Source organism: Aulostomus chinensis, chromosome 16 (assembly GCF_037954235.1).
Source record: "Aulostomus chinensis isolate RoL2024-O1b breed Wild chromosome 16, RoL_Achi_v1.0, whole genome shotgun sequence".
NCBI classification, from domain to species: Eukaryota; Metazoa; Chordata; class Actinopteri; order Syngnathiformes; family Aulostomidae; genus Aulostomus; species Aulostomus chinensis.
Window position 1 is genome coordinate 6814554 of NC_141335.1, and position 23625 is coordinate 6838178.

Genomic DNA, 23625 nt, shown 5'->3' on the forward strand with positions numbered 1-23625 from the left:
TCATGTGTGTTACTGGTGGGTCCGCTGCCTCCTAAACCACCTTAGGATTAGTGCAGTGTTAGCATATTAGCATCTTATCATCTTGAGGGCTGCTGCTCACACACCACCTGTGCCAGACAGGACAGACAGCCCCCCACCTACCCCAGCCCCCTCCAAGGCTTTACTGGGCAGCACCTTTTTTTGTAGATGTGTGTGTGTGTGTGTGTGTGTGTGTGTGTGTGTGTGTGTGTGTGTGTGTGTGTGTGTGTGTGTGTGTGTGTGTGTGTGTGTGTTACAATAACAACTTGGGCAGTCAACAAATATTCAAAGTTTTAGTATACTGCATATATTATACAATTCAAATGTGGAAAATTAATATTTCACTGGGAAAAAAAGTAGCACTGTGTGGGCCACTGCACTGAATCCACTGCATCTGTATGATTGAAGTCACAACATCTTCTTCACTGATTAAAAACAAATTGTAGGTCAAACTGAATGACTATCATGTGGAAATGATGGCAGAGAAATCAGCCCGGAGAGAAAGTGATTATCACTCTGTGGAATATAAAAAGCCTTGTTTGGAAATACTTCAGATTTTGATTAGTAAAACAGTATGACTATTACCTAATCTGTATTTAAAAAAAAAACCTGGCATATCAATCACAAATAATGTATTTGATCCTGCTCCGAGGGACATCGTGTTCTCAGTTCTCGCTCCTGCACTTGCATGAAGCAGCGGGAGAGAGAGTGATAAGGGGATATCGACGGCCTAAAAGGGATTTTTTTTTTTTTATGACATTGGACCTTTTATTAGTCAAAAAAACAGATATCTTGTTCTTTTTAAGACCAAAATGCATAAAAAAATAATAAAATGTAGAAAGGATATTTAACTGTTATTTTTGGCCAATTTTGAAAGCCCGGTCACCTTTCATACATTTTATAATGACTGCTTCCTGAAGCAGACTGAGACGACAACAAAATGAGACTGTTGAAATTAACGGAAGCTAAAAAGTTTTAAACTTTATGGTTTCAACTAAATGAAGGAGTTTGTGGTGGCCTCTCTGCCCTGTTCACCGGTTTCCTTCGCTGTGTTGTTTAGAGTTGTGGGGGGCACACCTGAGCTCATTGTTCGGTACATAAGGTCAGGTCAGTCCTCAGTCCAGTAATAACACACATAGGACTGGCAGCCGCTAGTTCTGTGCTGGGGACATAAAATGTGCTGCAAATCAAGATAATTAAGTGAAAATATAGGAAATGAAACATGGTGGAGCAAAAATAATATGAAGGGCATACAGAGCCACACACCTTCAGACTGTGCCTGAATAGACATTAGCAATATTTTTACACTGTTACATTTTACAGGCCGAAAGACACATAAATCATCAGATTAACTGATCATGAAAATTATTTTTAACTGTGGTGTCAATTCCACTCATATAATGTCATTATTGAGCAAAATCAAGTTTAAACCTCAATCACAGAACCCCTTTGTAAGTATGTTACACTCAGGTCACACTACACATGTCACTCCCACTCCCACACAAAAAAAAACAGGGGGTTGCAAGCCATTGAAAAAAAAAAAAAGAAAGAATGACGTACTTGGATCTCTTAGAGTATGTCAAAAAGATAAAAATACAATCCAAGCTAAACACTACAAAAAGCCATTGACTTGAAAATCCAGATTAAAATTAGGAGTGTCATGCTGCTTGAGTGCAGAATGCAGTATATCCAACATGATTAGGAAAGGCACACACAGCCAACGAGCAAGCTAATCAAACTGCACTGGTTCCCGCTGTATGGACTCTCTCTCTCTCTCTCTCTCTCTCTCTCTCTCTCTCTTCCTTTGGAAAGCAATATGTGTTCGCATCATGGTGACCTAAAATAGGTTTTATAAAAAAAAATTTAAAAAAAGTTGAAATTTAGCAAAACAGCAAGAAAAATGTTCTGGGATTTTGTTTGACTATCGATGATCAGCTGACCAATCTTTAGAGAAACTGATTTATTAATTCTTATATTTGTCAAATAAATGTATAAGGACACAGGGCAGGGGCTTTCTCTGAGGTTCCCCCATTTAAATCTGACATTCATATTCAAATTCGTATTCTCTTCCTCTCTTGAAAACACGTCCAATCACAGGAAGCCGTCATCAGAATAAGACACACACAGCTGTCCAACTGTTGCCTGCAATAGAAGATAGGCAACAAGGAGAATGTGTGTGTGTGTGTCCTTAAAACAGGCAGGGTGGGACCTTAACCGGCCCACCCCTGCCCAGTTGAGCAGTGGCGAACAGGTGCAAAGCTTTGTGTGTGTTAAGTGTGTGCGTGCATGCATGTGTATTGCAATTATACCAGAGTGGTTGGCTCTGTATAATTCATTCAGAAATACTGAGCCGGGGCTGTGGGCAGCAGCTGGCGTTATGCATGCGTGCGCGTGTGTGTGTGCAACTTAAGACCCTCTCATCTTTTGTAAAGCCCCCCCCCCCTTTCCAAAAGCAGCAGTGGACTATGTGTCACTGTCTGTCTATAAATGTATATATATTTGCAACATTCATACTTTTAAAGACACAAACACACATATACATGCACACACATACATAAACACACACACACATACACACACGCACACACAAGCGCAAAATCCCTGCCCAGTAGGCAAGAGTAAACAATCAAGTACTATATCCAAAGTACTGTCAAGTACCCATACCCTCTGTCTCCACACACACACACACACGCACACGCACGCACGCACACACACACACACACACACACACACACACACACACACACACACACACTCCTTCTAAAGGTTCCATTCATGTGCTGAAGGGCTGACAGTAAGTGTTCTCCACCTCACTAACTGCTGCTCTCTGCTGTCCCCTCTGTCCTGCCCACCTCCCTGTCTGTCTGTCCCCCCTGTCCTAACTACCTTTCTGTCAGTCTGTCTGTCTGTCTGTTTGTCCCCTCACCCGCCCAAGTGTTTACTCATCTGTCCATCAAGGTCAGAAGTATTTACTGACTCCTTAACTTTTGTTTGTGAAGACAGGTATGAACAATCCTTTAAGAAACCATTATGATACCTGGTATGAGGTCTGTCTTTCTGAATCCTCCAGTCAAGTCACTGGGACTACAAGTACATTTGTTTTCAATCATCATGTAAAAACAATCTCAAATGTCTAATAAAGCAGAGTCCAGTTAGGCAACCTTGTAAGGCAAAGTCATTCAAAATGTTTGTTTGCTTGTACTTAAGCAGTGTAACTTCATCAGAGTTGGAGCTAACAAAGTCAGAGAGGCACTGCAGCTGGTGACTATTTGCCTGTCTGTCACAGTTGAGGTGACAGACAGCTCTACATATCTGTCAATCTCAGACAAACAGCTCTCCGTCCTTCCCAGAGAGCTGGTGTTTGTCATGTTGTGATGTCTGACTGTCTCTCTAAGAGGCCGTCTTTGACAACATGTCCACCTCAGCTGGCCGACATCAGGCACTTGGGCCTCTTAGACCGTTCGAAAGAAACAAAGATGACTATCTGTGTAACCACTAAAACACACACTAACTCTAACTAAGTCAAATTCATATCTAACATCTGAGCAATAAAAAAAACATTTGTTTTCAATTGGAGATCTGCTATTTAAAGTCACATAAAGAGTCTTATATCGTATTCTCCATCAGAAACTAAAACATATTCTCTCTAAAAAGTCAGCAGCTCATATCAAATTCAGTATTGCAAGCTCATTATGACAGTCATGTGAGAATTTGTTTACAGCGTTTAAAGGTCAGAGGTCACAGTTTTTGTCTTAGTCAAGAACATTACCATCGTTATTGCCAAAGTATCCTTTGAGAATGAGGGAGGATGAAAAATGATGTTGTTCTTTGTTGGTCTGCTCTGCATCTTTGTTCAATACTAAAAACATGCAATGAACTTGCGCAATCTATTATTATTATCCTTATTATTATAATTTTATGCTGCAACTAAAGAACATTTCAACAATGCATACCGCTGTTACAAATCCACTGGAAACTTTAAGCTTTCCTCATAAGTGGGCATGTATCTACTGTATCCTCTTCAGAGAAAACACATCTCTAGTTTTGCATGAGAGGTAAAACATACTGAAAATATAAAGTAAGCCCCCTCTCTGGATCTGCCTGTCTAGCCTTGTAAGATATTTAATGAGCAGCCCGTTTCCCAGGTCTATTCAAAGTCGAGATATTGTGAAGAAACACTCAAACCACGGAGCAATATCTGAATATGGCAGATGTTCATCCTCTTTTTTTCTCTCTTCTCCCCCTCCACCTCCCCTCACACAGCAGTCTGCCGTTGAACCTCATGTTCCAGCCACTATGCTATGAGACATCTGTACCTCACTCACTCGTTCTCTTTTTTATCACATCTTTCCTCTGCATACGTGCACATGCAAAGATAGAACTCTTCTTGATGACAGATGGCAAGTCAACAATTGTACAGCATCGGTTTCACAAAACAGGCAAAACACACACACACACACACACACACACACACACACACACACACACACACACTATCCCTGTCCTCCTGTCCCTTTGTCCCCTGTCAGATGTCATGAATTGTTTCGGAGTTCAGCAGAGTTCATGCATTAATGTAAATGTGTAAGAGTGTGAGTGTGTGTGTGAGTGTGTGTGTGTGTGTGTGTGTGAGTGTGTGTGCGTGCGTGTTGTGTGTGTGTGTGTGTGTGTGTGTTTACGCACACCTCTCGTTACCTTGGTAAATTAAGCACTAGTTTAATGAGAGCTTGGTGAGGAGTGGGCCCCAGCCAGTGGACCATATGGGGGACATTTAGCCACTTCAGAACATTGAGCCAAGCCTCGCTGACATGATTACCACTGCCGTCCGTTGCTCTACACTCGTGTCAGATTGGGAACGAGGAATTCTATCATGAAGAGCTAATTAAGGACTGGATATTAGCAACTAGGGACGAAGGAAGCTGAGGGAGGATGAAAAATGTTTTAACTTTTCTCCAGTCTCTTCTTGAACTCCATACAATACTGAGAACATGTGCAATGCTGGAAGCAAACAATCCAAATGTGAAAAAAAGAAACTATAGAGAAATTCAGCAGATCATCTCTTTGCGGCCTGCAAGCTGTCCATTCAAGACATCCACTGAAAAAAGCCTGGTGTTCATAGTGTACACAGCTGTGGCTCTCTACAAATGAACAGTGGCAGCCAGATGCAGCCACACAACACTGTTCCAGTTGATCAGCAGCAGGGGGCGTTTTTGCCCATGCACTACTTATTTGGCTTCTTCCTTTCCTTCACATCTGAGCAGAGGAGGGACAATGATTGTCACCTTAGCTTGCGTAATGTTTCCCTCAAGATCATGACAGTCCGCATGATGCAGCAGCTTGATGCAGACTGGACATTTATTTAATAATCTTTGTGTCATTTGTACTCTGGCTTGTTTTCAAGAGTAAGTTCAAGTGAGGCATTATACATGGAACCACCTTGCATTCGATTGCACACAGAGATCGGCGGGTCACAGGGATCGAGTGTCTCATGATGATGATGCAGAATGAGCTACAAGCTAAGGCTAGTGCCACACAAGCTTCAACTACCACCACTCTGAAACTTTCTCGATCCTCCTTGCAGCCCACGAACAGCCTCCTTGTTGATCAGATGGATGTCGTATTTGACTGTAACAGACAGACTGAACTCTAAAATACGGTCATCCTGTCTCCTTTTTTGCACTCAATTGCTGCAACATGTGTACTGCTAATCATTTATTTGTACACAGGAATGCACTTTGAGTGCTGCTCTTTTTGATTTTTAATTATAAATCAAGTTATACCTTTGCAATCATAATGTCATGTTGAGACCTTCTTTTCCTTCCATCAATAGTTAAAACAGATCCTGCCATGTTATTGTTTTCACCTTAAACTTAACAATAATCCCTGACGGTAGCATATATGTTTTTGTGCAATGCAATGGCATCCCACATTATTGCTCTTCTGCACAGCAAATCCAATTTAGTAGCTGTGTTTACATTTAAATGTCAAGTGAATTTTAGAAATGCCACAAAAGAGGCAATTACAGCTGTTTCCAGTGGTTTGGAGCGAAAGAAATGGGAAAGAATGGCTTCATGGAGGGTATGTCTGGAAGAAGATGGCGGTGTCAGCAACGTTACGCATGGCTGTAACAGGCAGTGTCGAAGAAGAAGTTGTGAACCCGCAAACACAACAGGTTGGCCCATTGTTTTGGTCTGCGGCAATCTAACAGGGAAAAATGGAGAATGGTCTAAAGGAATTACTTTCGGCTGAACAAGTTCTAACTGTTCTTCGGTGCCAGCTAGTATTGAGCATGTTGCCGCTGTCTGGGCATTGGTGCATACAGCTGGTAAGAAAAGTGGCTTAAAGATTCGCCACATCAGCTTCCAAATTACTCATTTTTTAAACAAAATAAACAAACATGTCAAGCCAGCATTAATAAAAATGTATTTGAGAAATTGGGGGACTTTTTCAGCCATGATTTTCAAGACCAGGGCAAATGAAGGCACATTGAAGGTCTTTGCTTAGCTCTTTTCTTTTTTTTAAGTCTATCTTACTCCAAATTGTCTCATTGGTTGAAATAAGGCACATACTTGTCCTTCCTTTCCTTGAATACTCTTATATTAAATCACATTTTATACTCTGGATGTTCTGTACAAAATGTTCTCACTGTACTGCATTGTGCCTGCATGCATGGCTCATATCGTCAGTGTGTCTGTGTGGCACAGTAGGCTGGAGCTAGTGGCTTAGTTAATCCAGTCAGACAGATTACAGGTGGGAAGATATAAATAGATTGACTGTCCCTTTAACCTGACCACTCTGACATCAGTGTGCAGCTCAACTATGAAGTCAAACATGGCTGCCAACTGTAACAAGACAACAGAAACGTACCTAACCCACCAAGTGCAGCCCACAGTGGCTGTTTATTTAGCCCCAGGACCAAAATGACCCACTGTCATTTAACAGTCTGTCAAGGAAAACAAGCTTACTGTATCTTTACATCACATCCAGATGAACCTCAGAAATGCTTCCAGTATACTCCAAAAGGTTCAAATAAACCACTCCTGCTATACAAAGCATCTGGCCATTAATTTGATTTGGTAAAACTGAAGCTTTCTGAAATTTTGTTCTTATTTAGAAATCAAGAACACAATGCTTTGTGCTGCAGCAGCAAAATTTATCAGACAAAATAAGTGATGTTTCAGGGCAGTGATGGTTTGTCCACTTACCCTTTGTGACCATTACATGTGTTTGATGGTTAGACGGTACATTCCTAGTTTGCAGAGCTAGTCTGACATCACCACTGGGTTGTTTTGAAGCCTCTAAAGTGTCATTTTGACTGTCACCATCATTTTATTTCAAACCAAAAGTCTAAATTTAAACAAGAGGGTGGATTTGTGATGGATGGATGTGCCTGAGTTGAAACGGAACTCCCATGAAAACTTATGGTCATTAGAGACTTGGATGGTTAAAGAACAGAGGACAAATCGGGTTACACAAACCCCAGGTCCCTTCACTTGCCAGCCAACATTTAAACTAGCCATTGGCCACTCGGCAGTAATCTGTTGGCTTAAATCAAACCAACCAACCCCCACTCTAACCTGCCTCTCCTAATCAGCCCAAAGCCTACTCGAACAAGTTAACAATACCCCGAGATGTTGGACTACAGACTGATCTGCAGTTCTAATCTGTGTGTCCAGCAAGGTTGCCGGAAGTATTGATACTTAGACAGGTTTTTTTTTATACCACATCTTTAAAATTCTATGTTCGTGTATTGAAAGTCTCCGCTTTTTATCCAATTAATACACTCACGACATTTCATGTATACCCAAATACTCCTTTTTTTGCTCAGTGATTTATACCCCTCATCTATTAAGGGCAAACCCACAGAGACTAATGTGAAAGAACATTTGTGGGGGAGAAAAATACTAAGAGCAATATAACACAAAGCAACATAGATGGTACAGGTCTACACAGGATAAATTCTTTAAAATACTGTGTTGTTTTGCTCCAATGACTTACTCCTTTTTGCAGTGATATCAAAAGGATATTGATTTTTTATATTTATATATATATATATATATATATATATATATATATATATATATATATATATATATATATATACAAGTGCAACAAAGTTCAAAATTCTGGTATTCTGTAAAACCTTTGAGTCTAGCACTCTTCAATAGAAGCTGGTTTATGGTTAAAACCATATTACTGCGGCAGACAAACATCCTGCTTGTGGAAAATTGATGACCAGAAACCAGTTGATGAGGAAATGGAAACAGGAGGGAATGCCAGGAATATTGGGAATTTCTGCAAACTCTGCCCTTCGCAAAAAATCCTTGGGAGAACTCATCAACGTTGTCACCAACATGATCATCTAGTCCTGTTTACTTGTAGAAATATGCAAGTGTCAACTTTTTTTTATGTAAATGGACAATGAATGAAGATTTATTTTACTGTATGTGCACCAAATGAGGTAAACTGGGGAAAACTGTAACAACTACAAACATAAACAATATTTCTTGAAATCCTACTAAACTGTATGTTATTGTTTTGGGGGGTAACAAGCAAAAGTCTTATTTGTGTGTATTGTTTTTAGCAGATTACATACATACAGCACCATGCGTTGAATCTAAACTCTGCTTCAGATGATGCCGACCGCTGCAAAACTAGTGACAATATGATCTCGCTCAGTGTTTATATGTGTATATGTGTGAATGCATGTGCACACATCCATCCTGACTGATCAAAAGTTTGAGGTCAGCACTTTGATAATCCCGAGCTACAAACTAATCCCATTACCCAACCTCTCCTTCATTCACCTCCTCTCTCCTCCGAGTTTTTCCCTCTGCCATGACAAGCACTCCATTCATTGATCCATTCATTCATTTATCCAGGACTGCTTCGCTCTACATTAGTTAATTCACTCACCCACCCATTAATCCATCTCTCTGTTTGTGTGGCCTTTACAAGGATCCTTCCTACCACGCTGACTCCACTGACAGACTGCGGAGTAACACAGCTCCAGGCTACTTAGATCAGAAATGCAACATTATGCTCTGCGTTTCTGACACTATCTAAAAACACCTTTACTGAAAGTTACAACATGTGTAGTGTACAGTAAGTCAAAAATATTTTTTACACATTGAGGCCATTTGCAAGGGATTGGTTTCATAGGTAAGTGCAGAACTTTGGGTTTCATAAATAAGAATTTAAATTTCTCTAACATAAGGTACTATCAAAATGTACAGAGCTGTCATTTGAATCATAAGTAGATTATTTTTGTTTGACTTGTTATGCCTTCATATAAAATAAATTGAAATACCAAAGTGAAATGAAATCAAATGAATAAATAAAATATTTCTCTCACCCATGGACTTGACAGTGGACTATTTAGTGAGCCTGGTCGTGGATCACATATTAGACTTGATGTTAATTTAGAGACTAGCTATTAGATTAGATAGTAGGAGATTTCAACTTGGAGCTACAATTCCTTTTGGTGACATTTTTGTACAAACTCGCTAAAACTGACCAAGACAACTAGTTTTACCGAAGAAGGAAATTACAGAGGTGTCAATTCGGCTGATGATCACATCTCACCAGCATGCACCCACCCAGGGACAGGTGTCATTCAACGGATGAGGGGGAAAAAAAAGGGGGGGGGGGGGATTCAAGTCATATTTGTGTTGTGACAAATTTGATGACTCCCACTTAAAACATGTGTTCAGCAAACATAACAGGAAAAATGGATAAGAAAATGAAAATGTTGTGAGTGGCAGAAACAGCTACATCTCTCACATTATTTGTCTGTATGGCCACTAAAAGTCAATGAGCAAACAGGAAGTACTGGAGGAGCTGTTCACCACTGTTAAGCTAGAGCGCGCTTCAGATTTCTATTCGTCACATCCTCCAGTACGTGAAGCAGGATTCCTGCCCGACAGAAGGCATTCTTCCCTGTTGCAGCTTGAATATGATGTGTCAGATAGGACAGGTATATCGTGACTTCAGGTTCTTACTTCCTGTAAAATATAGTTGGATATAATTCCTGTTTCTTTTTCTAGTTCAAAGAAATAACCTATTCCAACAGAAAAACAACGATGACAGATGCCCTGTTCCTTGTCTGTGTGTCTTACCCATCTGTCTTTCAGTCTGCACCCAGTGCAGGCTACAGTAGTTGCAGGTCTCCTCTGTATTGACAAGTGTCTGCCTGCTTTCTATTCTAGCTTTACATGTCACCAACTATCTGTCTTTGCAGTGGTGTTTGTCTGTATGCTCTGCAGATCCGTCTGTCTGTCTGACTGCCATTCTCTGCAGTGTAGAGTGAGTCATTCTTAGGACAATAGAGACAGTTTGTAAAGCCACACTGGAGCGTACACTTCCTCCGGATGTGCAAGAGGATGCCATTCATAACAAAGCCTGCACTGTCTGCCTGTCTGCTACTGCCCTGTATATTCATCTGAGTTTGAGAAACAGAGGGGACAGAAAGAGGAGTATGGGGGAGATGGAAGGAGATACAGGGACAGACAGAGGGAATGAGAGCGTGAATTGCAATAAAAGGGGAGAGTGGTGTTGACAGGCTCTACAGCAGAGACAGGGGAGAAGGGGAGGAGTGGAGGAGAAGAGAGGAGAAGGGCGATGCAGCAGTGGCGGCTGGTGATTGATATCAGAGACCTGGCACTGCCACCTGATCCAGCCAGCCAGCCAGCCAGCCTCCAGCAACACTGAACTCACTGAACTCACTGAGCCAAGATGGCTGCCTCACTGCACTGCACCCACTGAACCCCACAGCAGTCCAACATATACAGTATAGATAACACAGTCCCCAAAGAGATGAAGATGCAGAGATGAGTCGTGCAAACCAAACAGACAGGTCTGTTGCTTCAGCGTTCTGCACTGTTGTCCGTCATACGATCGTACCAAGATGCATCGAGTGACAGGCTGGGACGCAAAACTAACACTCACACAGGAAGACACTGAACAAGGGTGTTTTCACACCTGGGAGTCCTGACTGATCCTGACTACCCGTCTCATGTTTCATATTGTGATCAGAATTCTATGTATTGTTGATTAGACCTTGATTGATTTCAATACGAAGATTAAGAACAATCAACGCAGCCTGAGCAACACATGTGAACGCGTCAGCATCTCTGAGAGACGCACCAAACAGGAATCAAATGTCATACATGTCCAACACCAAATATGCTACCAACACTCATGCTAGCATTGGTCTACCATGCAGGCAACCATCTGACATGCAGGCCCGTCCGTCATCCATTAATTCCTGATACTGGACACCTCATTGGTCATCGTCCTTTACACAATGTGCAAAAAGATGTTACACTTGCTTTAGGTGGTTGGAACACCCTCAAATGTGGCGATGATTTACGTCATATTACGAAATAAAAAGAATGATCTTCTAAACAAGACAGACATGCAGAGATTTTATTCTGTACTGAAGGCGCTGTCATATTGGACTTTTGCAATGAAAAGCAATGCCTTTGGCTGGTCCGGCCAGTTGTAGCAGGGGAAGGCGTATAAATTCACATTTTTTCTTGCAAATTTATAAGAAAGTGGTTGAAATTTGTAATGCAGTTGAATATCAACTTGCCAGACGACATCAACACAAATTCCCCCGTAGTCTTCAAAAATACTGAAGCAACAAGAGAAACAAAATTAAATTCACATGAAACTAAAGGGCAATTAGAGAGCGCATGACTCCTCCGAGGCGATAGACAACATCAGATAGGGATCACTTCCATAATTGAATCAACAGATCCCCAAGTCCAGTCATCCAACCACGTTTAATCAAAATCCATCCCCAGCTATGCTAACACATAGATAAACCAACGCTGATGATCACATGACCTCTTTGGCTCCTTGCCTTTTGTTGCACAGACAGACAATCAGAAAAGCATCATTGTAGAGGTTTTAACGCTGCGTTTGAAATGCTGCCTGGGATGTTTCATCAACAATTCAGTTTTACCTTCATTTTACTGCCCGTTGCTTGGACAGTAAAGACTTAGAAAAACCAATGTAAACAAAAAAAGCCAGTTTCTGCAAAGTTAAAAGGAACTACCCTAAAATCTAATCTTGGCCCGTGTTATACCCCTCCACCAAGTCAGGTGAAAGTCTGCCAGTAGTTTTTACGTAATCCTGCTTGCAGACACACAAACAGAACCGATCTCACAACCTCCATGGCGGAGGAAGTGAAACTACCAACACCCAGCAACTGAGACGCTGATTTGAATATTCAACATTCATTAAACATAAACTTTGTTTACTGAAGTTCTGGTGGTTGTTTGCAGTGTCATTTCTAATAGGTTTGAGGCTACAGCATTTGTATATGATGTACCCTCTTTTTGTTTGTATTAACATTTATTTTAAGCAACCAAAAAAAAAAGCATCTGCATTTAAACATTGACGAGGTTCCAAGCATCCATCATCTCAGTTAAGGGAAGCAAAATATAATGCCAGTCTTGCATAAAAGCTGTATGAACTAAGCAATCAATAGGCCTTTTTACTGCATTCTTTTAAGAAAATAACTTACTTTCTTCAAGCTACATGACCAATCCAAACAACAAATACAGTATCTACTAAACCCTTTGAAGAGACCATTATTGAGCTTATACTGTACAAATAATGGGAAAGTAGTAAGATTTGCTCCACTTTGATGTAGCCAAATCTCATCCTCCTTTGCAGCTGTGCCAATCTTGAAGCTTGAAATTGTCAAAGTGAAGATGATGGTGTTCTCCCCGTCCTTTTCCTCCAGTGTTTCTCCTCCTCTCCTCCCTCCTGGCCATCTGTTGTAGTGCCTGCTGTGTGGGCTGATGCTGGTGGAGGTAACAGTATCCTCCACGGTGACCTCGGTGGCCTCTCATCAGCTATCAGACAGTCCACTTCTAGCTGGGGCAGACTTGAACTTCAGGTTCAGATTTTTTTTCTTTAATGGCCTTGTAACTTCTGTCATCAGAGGGAAGAGCAACATTTTCCACACGCACCACTTACAACCGACAGTTTATACCACCTGTCATTCGGAGTATCTTCTTAATATTTAGACAATAATTCAAGAACAAAATAAGCTGCTAAACGTTGACTATTTGGGTTAACTTGCCAGTCTGTTTGATTTATATTACAGCCACAGCTCCTTATTTCCAAAGATAAAGAATTGATGTAGTCGAGTGCTCTCCTCACTCTGCTTTAATGAAAGGAGGAAGGAAATCTTTGCTGTAGCACTGAAAGTGAAAACAGAGTGGCTCGGTCATCTCAGGACATAGTGTACTGTACTGTGCTTTGCAGGGGTGAAATATGTGAGCGGCTGCAGACGAGAAAAGTACAAGCTGACAAAAGGATTTGTATGTGATGGTTGTAGATGTGCATTATAATATCCACATGCAGCTCACCATGTTTTATGTTGGACAGACTGACTGACTGAGAGATAGAAGACATTCAGGAAGGGAGGACTGAATTAAAAAGAACTTAAAGCTCATTAGATGGTTGCATTTTACATCAGAAGCCAAAGTGAAGAAAACCTTCCTTCCCCTTTTTTTCCAAAGTGCCTTAGATACTTTCTTCTCCTTCCTTATTATATTTCACATTACCAGTGATCAGAATCCACTGAAATGTGTAAGATGATCACCAAGTTTGCATCGTATCAGTGACTGTGTAGGGCTGCACACGCATCTATCATGTTAGACTGAATATTCTAATGGTTTGTGGCTTGTCAAACGAAAGAAAGACACAAACACACCAGCGGCAATGTCACATGTCAATAGACACAACACACCTGTTCAATTATTGGCTGTTTGCATGTCACTAGTTGTGTGTTCCAATTATCAAGGCATATAATGGGCTATTTATGTGCCAGGGAGGGAGAACGCCTTAGGTTGTTTCTTGCAATTCAACTTGAACTTTCTGTTCCGTGCTTTCAAGGCTGTCTGCAATTAATGCATTGAAACGAAGCTGGCAAACATTCCATTGAACCAATTTCTTGTTTTATGGCTCACTCCTACATGTTTAATTAAATCTTTGGAAGCTCTCCACAGTCTTACACATATGATTTTCCCATGTTGGTACATTTCAGGTGATGAATTTAAGACTCTGTGAGTATTAAAGTGGAATGTACAAATGTAAATTTATTTTTTTTAATCGCTAAATGACGGGGGAGCCGTGTACTATATGACAGCACACAAACAGCCAGCCTTTTTCAGCAGAGGACATGAATAATTTTACTGTTGTTGGTCTGATAATGTCTTTATAAAATCTCTGTTGAGCATTAATGAAGGATGTCACTTTGTTACTTGAAAACCTTCAGCATCAGTGAATGACAAATACAAATAACCTAACAACTAATTGGTAATAATGACTTTTCGCAACAAGCCTGCGTCTTCGAAGCATAAACCTCCAGTGCTTGTAGACCAGTGGTGAGGAAATAAAAATGATTAATCTGAAACTCATCGATCAAATAACTAAAAGCAAAACCTCTGTCAAAAAGTATTGACCCGCTAAAGGGTGATGACAAAGTACAACCCTGACTTAGCCCGTTATTGACATGAAAAGTCTGATATATCACCTAAACAGTGCCAGAAAACCTCAGGAAAATGTTGTTGTCACTTTGTAGAAAAGTTTCTCTTGACTCCTTTAATTACAAGCATCTACAAAGCGCATGGGCAAGGCTCTTTCAAAGGAGCATCTACCATACAGTCTTTTTTCTGTTCTCTATTTCACAAGTCTCTGTCTTCCTAATCTTTAATTCATTCACTCATTTCTCTGTGTCATGGTCTTCGAGTCATCCAATTCAAAGCAAAACAATGTGCATTATTCTAAGAAAAGTTAGAGAGTACAGAGTCTTCCCTTCCTTCAAAAAAAAAAAACCCCAACTAAATGTAATCTTATTAGTACAAAAGGTGTGTGTCCGTAGGTCCCACTACCTCCCTTGCTGTTCCATTTCAGTAAAAAGCTGTCTAATGACTAAGACTGCAGTCTTTGCTGTATAACGACCTGGACAATGAGTCAGCATCACGACCCATTTCCTTTCCACACACACAGACACACATACACATACACACACACACATACATGCACACACGCGCACGCACACACATACACATACAAACACAGACAAAGATTTAGCATATGATGCAGACAAACATTCATATTCCTGACACAAACAAACATTGCCCCCCCCCCCTTCCCTCACAACCTCTATCTCTTTCTCTCTCACACACTGACGAACACTGGTGGCGCTGAGTCGTGACTGGGGGCGATGTGTTCCTCTTAATATGCACAGACGACTGTCTGAGGATCACAGTGCCATGCTGGGACACATCGACAAAGATCCTCCCTTCTACTTTAGCAGTGGGGAGAGTGTACTGATCTTGTGTGTAACATGAGTGAAAGGATCCACTTAATAGAGGAAGTAGAACTCTTGTTGTCTAAAAGCTTCCCCTGCTGTGCAACAGTGCTAGCCTACATTACCCACAAGCCTGCTGGCTGTTATGCATCATGTCACTTCCTGTTCAACAGTTTGTGTTACACATTCCGGGACACCATCACATACTGAGGCGGATGATGCTCATTGGCTTAAAAGTCTGGAAATCCCCTTTGTTCTGCTCCTGGAGCTCACTCTCTAAAACACATTTTCACTGACACAAATCAGCACCTGCAGACAAACAACCTCCCAAAAATTGTGATTTTGTTCAGTATGTTGGAAAAAATAAAAGGTCATAAGAGGTATTACAGTCAGTGCTGCAGTCATCAGAGAAAACCCGGCACCACTTTGTGATTGTTATGGGGTCACTCTGACCCCGAAACAAATGACTGTACACCTATTGCAACAACCACTTACTGAGAATAAACCACAAATGTCTGAGAAAAGGGAAGCACCATCTTTGTTACATGCATCCACGACTACACATTTTCCTCAGTGAAGTTGTAAACAGGATGTGTTGTCAGTGCCCCCCTCTACTCCACCCCGACCATCCCCTCAACCTCGTGTCATATGACTCTTAGTGACACCATTCAGAGTTTTAAGACAAACTGTTCAAATAATTCTTCAGAAGAACAAAACTAACTTGATTTCACAGACACTGCCTTGAAAAAATACATGATGTCCCAGCAGTGTAACTAAAGGCCTGCTAGGTGTTACTAACTGCATACACACACACACACACACACACACACACACACACACACACACACACAAACGTGCATACATGCACATTCCCATGCACACACACTCTTCTCCAGACACAACCTGATTGAAGCACAGAGGCTAAGCAAACAAACGGCCAGCCAAGCTTATAATAAAGAGACACATCCCTGTGGGGCAAACACACACACGATAATCAGACATCCATGTGATCACACAAACACACACACACACACACACACACACACACACACACTCAGTCACAAACACTCACATCCTCCCACCGGCACATGTGGACAGGCAAGGCCAGGCCCTCAGACCAGACATGAGACAGAAAAGAGGGGAGGAGAAAAGAGAGGCAGAGAGAAGATAAGACATGGGGTACTGGATGTACTTACCCCGTTTCTGAAGCCATCCCTCTCTAACGATGGTGACATCGCTCATGGTTCCTTCACGCCGAGTCTGATGCCGCTACACGCCTGCTCCACAGAGAGAGAGAGAGGGAGGGAGGAGGGGAGGAGAGGAGAGGAGAGGAGAGAAAGAGAGGGAGAGGAGGGGGGGCCGGCTCTCCCAGCCTCGCGTCACTCTCCCTCCCTTCCTTTCCCGTTCACCCTCTCGTTCACGCAGTCTCCCTCTCAGACACACACACACAAACACGCTGTGTGTATGTGTACGGGCGTGTGTCGTTTTGCTTCCTGTTGTGGCTTATCTCCCTGCCTCCCTCCCTTCTTCTTCTTCTCCCCCTCCTCCACCACCACCTCCTCCTCCTCTCTCGTTCCCTCTCCAGACCTTCCTCCTCACCAGCAGTGACTCAGCCTGGAAGGAAGTGAAAGGAGAAAAAAAAATAAAGAAAAAACAAGGCATGAATTTATTTTTCTTCTCAATTTCTGATCCCATCCTAACTCTTTCTGAAATCCTTTCATACAATTTCACAAGACAAACAAATAGATGTTGTGAGGACAAACACTGCCCCCACCCAATCATACACTCTGTTCCTCTGAAACACAGGATGCTTTATTGCAGAGCTCCTGATGAGACAAAAACTGACCTTGATTGCCAAACTTATACCTCAGAGCTCTACCTCTTATTCATTCATAGATGTTCTAGAGAGCAGGTCAATCATCGCTTCCATCTTTTACTATTTCTGCACATCAAATTATTTTGTCAACGTGTGTGTATGTGTAGGCTGACTTGCCTGTCTGCATGTGGGAGGTGGGAGAGCATCTCAGGACCGTGGAGTAGGGCTAGGCTATAAATAGCAACAACAGCAGTTAGGGATGCTCTCACACTCTCTTTCTCTCTGCCCAAATCTCTGCACCTCTCTGTCGTCTCAATCCTGCTCTCCCTCCCCTCTCTCTCACTCTCACTCTCTCTCTCTGCATAGCTGCTGCGTTCACCTCAAATGCACCCTACTACACCGTATTACACAACACGCAACAACACTACGCTGCTCAGCTTGAATGGAGATCAGCACTACGGCGGCTGGGCTAACAGTGGTAGCTATCTAGCTCGAAAATCAGTATTCAGATCAGCTAGTGTCTGCACTGCTGCCGACACTTTGAGGGACTGCAGCGTCATATAGTAGTCTGGAACAGAAGCACTAACGCGCACGCACACACACACACACACACACACCAGCACTGTTGGTGACACAGAGCTTTTTTTTTTCAGCAATATGTCCGCACCACAGTGAACAATCTAAAACCAGACAGACAAATGCAGACTGACAGCACATTTCAGCTCATGATTTAAAGAGCTGTTATGATTGATGATAGGTTATGATGCTCATTTTATGATTTCACTTAGTTGAAGATATTACAGAGCAGGTTTTTGGAGAGAAGGGGAGAGGAGAACAGAAGAGAGGAACGTCCAGACAGAGGCAACCCCTTGTCACCAGGGCAGCTGTTGCTATGGAGATATCCACTGCCATGATGAACCAACTATGTCAGGGGAAGCACCTGCCAGACAACATTTATTTGATGATATTTCTTTTCAGACAGATGGCAAAGACAAGGACAAATCTGTACTCATCAAAAAAGGTAGAAAAGAAACTCCAAATTGCAGGAAATATGGACAAAAAATGGAGAGAGAGGTGGAAAAAAACAGTATGGGAAATAGATGAAATTGATACAGACAAGGCATAACTCCAAAAAATATGAAATTTGATTGTCTAAGCTGCTGTTATACTGGCCAATTCATCCACACAAAAAAATAAAAAAATAACAAAACGCCGCTTTTGCCATGTTAAACCGATCAACCACAAAATTGTATGGGTTCTCCAGTGGCCTACACTCTACTCCACTGCCAGGATGTGTGAAGTAGTCCAGTAGTTTTGTGTAATCCTGCTGAGACAGTTGGACAAACCAACCAACCACAACTCGAAACTTCCTCGACAGCAGAAATAATGGAGCATTAGCTGCAAAGACGTGCTTCGACTGGAAACCAGCAAGGTAAGCTGCTGGTTTTTAATTTGCTTCTTTTTTAATCTTTTACTGGTCCAGCGAGTACAATTTAGGATAGATGATTATTGGGGGAAATGAATTGTAATATTCATATTTACCTTTATATTCATATAGAATCACCACTTTGCTGCACAATTTTGAAAACAAAAATCTTATTGCAGTAATTTTGACTGACGTTGCATTTGTAACACAATTAGAGACCTTAGAGAAAATGTTCAATTCTACTTAGTAGCGGTGCAGAATGGAGAAAAGAACGTTTTCACATTCTGGATGCTAATGCAGACGCCCTAGCTCACCCTCTTTAGTCATACGTGTTTATTTTATCTAGTCGAGTCTTTTACTCTATTCTTATCAATTATATTACTTTTGCATTCGTTATGTTTGTCATTGAATGATTTTACTCAGCAAGTGTAACCTGCGTTGTGTAGAAACGCATCGTTCCACCCTGGACTCCGGCTAATAACCACAGCGTGGGAGACGTCAGCAAGGAGGCTAAAACCCACGGGCGCTAGGATCAGTCACCAGCATGCTTCTTCAGAAGTTGAGGAGTAAGGTCTACTTTCTGTGTAGGGCTACCCGCCGGCCGCCGTTACGTAAGTCAATATTCACATTGCTTACAGGTGATCACATGTGGACAAACAACAACAAACATCCCAACAACACCCGGAGCAAAGAGTTGGGGAAGCGCACTGGTTCACACAACAGATGGAGAGGAGATTTAAAACTTATCTCCTCTCGATAAGTAATATAGGCAATTTAAGCTCACTGGACGGCAGACGAGAGCCCATGTTTACGTTGAGGAGTACAAATCAACATTTCTCCATTTACTGTTCTGCCTGCAAGTTGAATTGAATCCATCTCCTCAAGCAACTCCTCCCATGTTTTTGCACAAAGCTTCCATTTTCCCTCGATCCATACGAAAATAAACTGAAACATCAACACAACTTGTTTTTTCAGATTTCAAATATAATGATGTTTAAAATGATTGAGTCTCCGTAATCTTGTTTGTGAAGCAGACAGAAACTGCCACTTTTAAAACACACTAAAAAAAAAAAACATTAAAAAAAAAAGCTTCTTCATAGCTGAGAAAGTTTTCCTGAACTTTAAGTGCTCTCTGCACTTGAGGGTTCAGTCTTTGGATTTTGTCTATCTTTTTTATACATTGGAAAGGCAGGCTATTTACTATTCTGCTTGATTAAAAAGTCATGTAATATTTTCCTATATGGGACATGTAGGCTTTCTACAGTGCACTCGTTTAAAATTCCTCTGTTGACAGCAGCACTGTAAGTGTATAATGATGTTACGATGTGTGAATCCTCATGTAATTGGTTTTAGAGATAAAAATAAAGCCCTACATATGAAAAAGACAAAAATTTGATATTTTTAGTGGGCGAGACACTCATTCCTGGCTAATTATAGTGCAGATTAATTGCTTTGTAACTATTAATTGGAACCAGTTACTGGTCATAATGGCCATCCCTAAAACACAGAACTTATTTCAGACACCCCCCCCCCCCCCAAAAAAAAAGAAAAACTGTCAAAAATCCCACTGATTTTGAGATGAGGAATGAGCAATGCTGACTTATGTCTGGGTTTTCAGATTCATTTCCTGGCAGGTGTGTTTGGAGGGGAGCCACAGTGATTCAAAACCCCTTTGCCTCCCCTCCTAGAACCGGCCCTGTTTCTGGATGGATCTGCTTGGCTCTCAAGATTAGATCTTATTGTTACTTGTGAATTTTTTTGTTTTTATGAAATGATTCATGTAAAAATTCTCATGTTCCCATTTATACTGTTAAAGCAGAAAAGAAAAATACCATTCAATACTGTGATGCAGTTTTAAAGCTATGACACCCCACCCCCCCAGACAAAGATAACATTCCCTGCCACCGATGTGACACATCCACTTGTCACAATGTTATATTTGCATTATATTCTATTCGTAGGACATTTATATTTTGCTACAGAGATATTGTTGTTGAGGACCATGGATGAGTAAGACAGTTACCAGCAGCACTGCATCATCTACGTCACAGCACTGGCTGACAAACTGACGCAGGTTGCATGGCAGGAAACTCTCAGTGGCCCATGTTTACCATGACGGAAATAAGATATTTGCCCGTATGTATTCTGGTAACAGACGTCACCCTTATTCTCGACGGTTGGTGCTACCTCTCAACCTTTAGTCATTACCCAGAACTGAGCATCATTCCCATGTGACCTGTCAAACACTGGCCCGCCCCCACCACACCGCTGCTAACGTTATCACGACATAAACACGTAATATAAAGCGGGCTTTAGCGGCGTGTTTGCGGTGTTTGGGCTCACTACAGTGCGGCTAGCTAACAGCATTACCTGTAGCGGCAGGTACGGTGGTTTTCCCGTGCACCTGCTCTTCTTAAACCACTCGACTTATTTCCTTCCTTTCCGAGTGAGTAGTTAAAATAAAGCTTAACTCAAAGATACACCGATCAGCTCTGTCCTGCTTCACTTGGAACCGGACTCAAGTTTAAAGCTACATCAGACGGGTTTCCGATTAAGATACGGCTGGTAGCCTTACCGCATCCAACGCTTGTTTTGACTTTCAGGAGAGCCTGTGACGTCACCGGGAGGCACGGCAAACCCTTTCTGTCACGCACAGACGCGCAAGCGCGCACCCTCGCACGCACACGCACCCACACGCACATCTTACCGTTCCTCCTGCTCCCCTTCGAATTCGGTTCTAACGGTTTCAGTCGGTCTGTGCGCCTCGTCTTCTTGCCCACCTCTGAAGAGCTCCCTCACATCATCCCATTCCAACATCCCGTGTGTCTTGGCTGGCTCATTATCCAACCATCGCGAGAATCAGGTGTTGTTAAGCCGCTGTCAGTGAGGGGAAGGAAGAAAAGGTCCCAGTGAGACAAATGTCCACGCTTTTGCCTATCAGTAACTTCTCTGAATCAAACTCCTTTTCAAAAAAAACTTTTTTTTTTTGGAACATTTAATACACCCGTTAAACAATTCTAAGTGACAACCTTATCCGGCCATTTTATTTCCTTTCGACACGGTTTCTCAATTTAAAATATTTTTATACACCTATATATATATATATATATATATATATATATATATATATATATATATATATATATATATATATATATATATAAATATATATATTGAACAAAACTGAGGATTTAGTGCAACATTATTTGTAAAAATCAAGACCAGCCTCAAAAATATTATTACACCCGAGAGATCATTAGCAGGATTTAATGCTAATATTGACAACCCCAATAAAATCAGCAATATGATCAGAAATACGAAAATGCTGGAGTGGCCATAAAGGAAAAAAAAATGTGAGTGGATAGAATCTTTAAAATTTTATTTTATGGTAACGAATTTTGACTTGTTGACTCACTGTAGTCATCTCAAGCCACAAGGTATAACAATTAAAAATTATGAAATAACTAAATAACTGCATCTCATGGCCACAAAGTTGGTACATTGAAGGTAAAAGGGATATCTTCTGCTGTCAAAATAAAGAAATTTAGGGAGGAAAATTAATATATTGTACCTCAAAGTACATGTTTGCTTTTTCCCCTCTTTCTCTTTTACATTATGTATCTTAACATTGCAATTAGGACAACATGCAAGACACTGCTTCATAACATAAGACATTATAGCGATATAAGACATTATACAGGCATTATTATGCATATGATGTCCTGAGGAATGAAAATGCACCAATTTAGTGGAATGGTGTAATTTGAATTCTTCAAGCCAATGCTCTCATTTCAAATTTGCTTAATCGCTCCTTTAAAAGTTTACCACTTAAACACTGTGAGGCTAATAAGCTGTAACTAATGGGTTTGCCCAATAAAAGAATGATTTATCAGACTGGTTTGCCACTTTTAGTCTTTTTTTTTTTTAGGGGTTAAGCTCCAAAAATATTGATTCTACATTTCTTCTAACTCTCATTAGACCATGAACAGTCCATGAGCTGGACCCTCCTCGCCTGCCAAGTCCCAGCTCTGAGTACGCCCCTAGTTCATAACACTGTCTTTCATTGTTCTCCAAGCCAACGACAGTATAACAAATTAATCATTTATACTCTCAGACTTTACAAAACTCCTCCAGAGCAGTACAATACACTGCACATCTACTTGGAAGGCTGAGTAGTACCCCACATGACCAGTAAACTGACCTTTATACGCAAAATTTTGTGGATTTCCCCAATAAAAGTAACCAGGGCAAAAATGTACTTTCAGTCAGTGGACTTATTCATCCAGCATGTCCAGAAGGATCACACAGCTGCTTGGCATATGACTGATACTTTTTTTTTTTTAAACAGCTGATCAGGCAGACGTACTCTCAATGCGGAATGTACATTTTAGTGGCACATTGTTGGTACAGTGCATGTTTTAAATTCCAGAGGAGGTCGTTTCAGCTGCTTTGCAATTGCCCTTTAACGTTAAGAGGTTTTGTCACGCAAACCCTCAGAGTTTCAACGTGCTTTTCTCCAAACAAATTCAATCAAATGACAATTTTAAGATGTTGATGGAATCGTAATTTAAAGTTCTTTATTTTCTAGCTTTCCTGCACAACAACAACCCCTTCCTTCAGCTGTGCTCTCCTCTTTTCTCCCTCTGTTCTTTCTCTCCATCTCCCCAGGTGGTGTGGAAAAGAAGCAGAGGTATCGGTATGAGGCCCTGGCTGCAGACACAGGTGGACCTAGCATGTCAAATATATATACGTGTGTGTGTGTGTGTGTGTGTGTGTGTGTGTGTGTGTGCGCGCTGCTCTGGCCCTTGCTTAACAAACAAACACACATATGTTTCCGTCAGCTGGCTTTTATACAGAATAGTGTGTGTGTGTGTCTGTGTGTCTGTGTGCGTGTGTGTGTGCGTGTGCCCCTTGCCCTTGCCTACAGAGACAGATTAACTACAGTATTACTCTGAGTGAAGTAGTCTCAGACTGGTGTTGGTGAGCAAACTGCTGCTCTCCATGGTTCAAACATCCCAGTTCAGGTGGGACGGG

The 23625-nt window shown here is 41.4% G+C and overlaps 1 protein-coding gene across 2 annotated transcripts in view; it reads right to left on the minus strand.

Moving 5' to 3' along the window:
* The window catches only part of akt3a (AKT serine/threonine kinase 3a), a 53966-nt gene extending 32543 nt beyond the window's left edge, over positions 1-21423 (minus strand). Inside the window, exons 1-2 of one of the 2 annotated variants that reach the window (XM_086181178.1) lie at positions 21299-21423; positions 16546-16963 (exon numbers count right to left, since the gene is read on the minus strand). In XM_086181178.1, coding sequence (XP_086037304.1) covers positions 16546-16591 — 46 coding nt within the window. In that variant the 5' untranslated portion in view covers positions 16592-16963; positions 21299-21423. Of the gene's footprint in view, positions 1-16545; positions 16964-20961; positions 21212-21298 lie in introns of those variants that run through there. The other variant, XM_086181177.1, reaches the window with a different exon arrangement.
* Positions 21424-23625: the final 2202 nt, after the last annotated feature.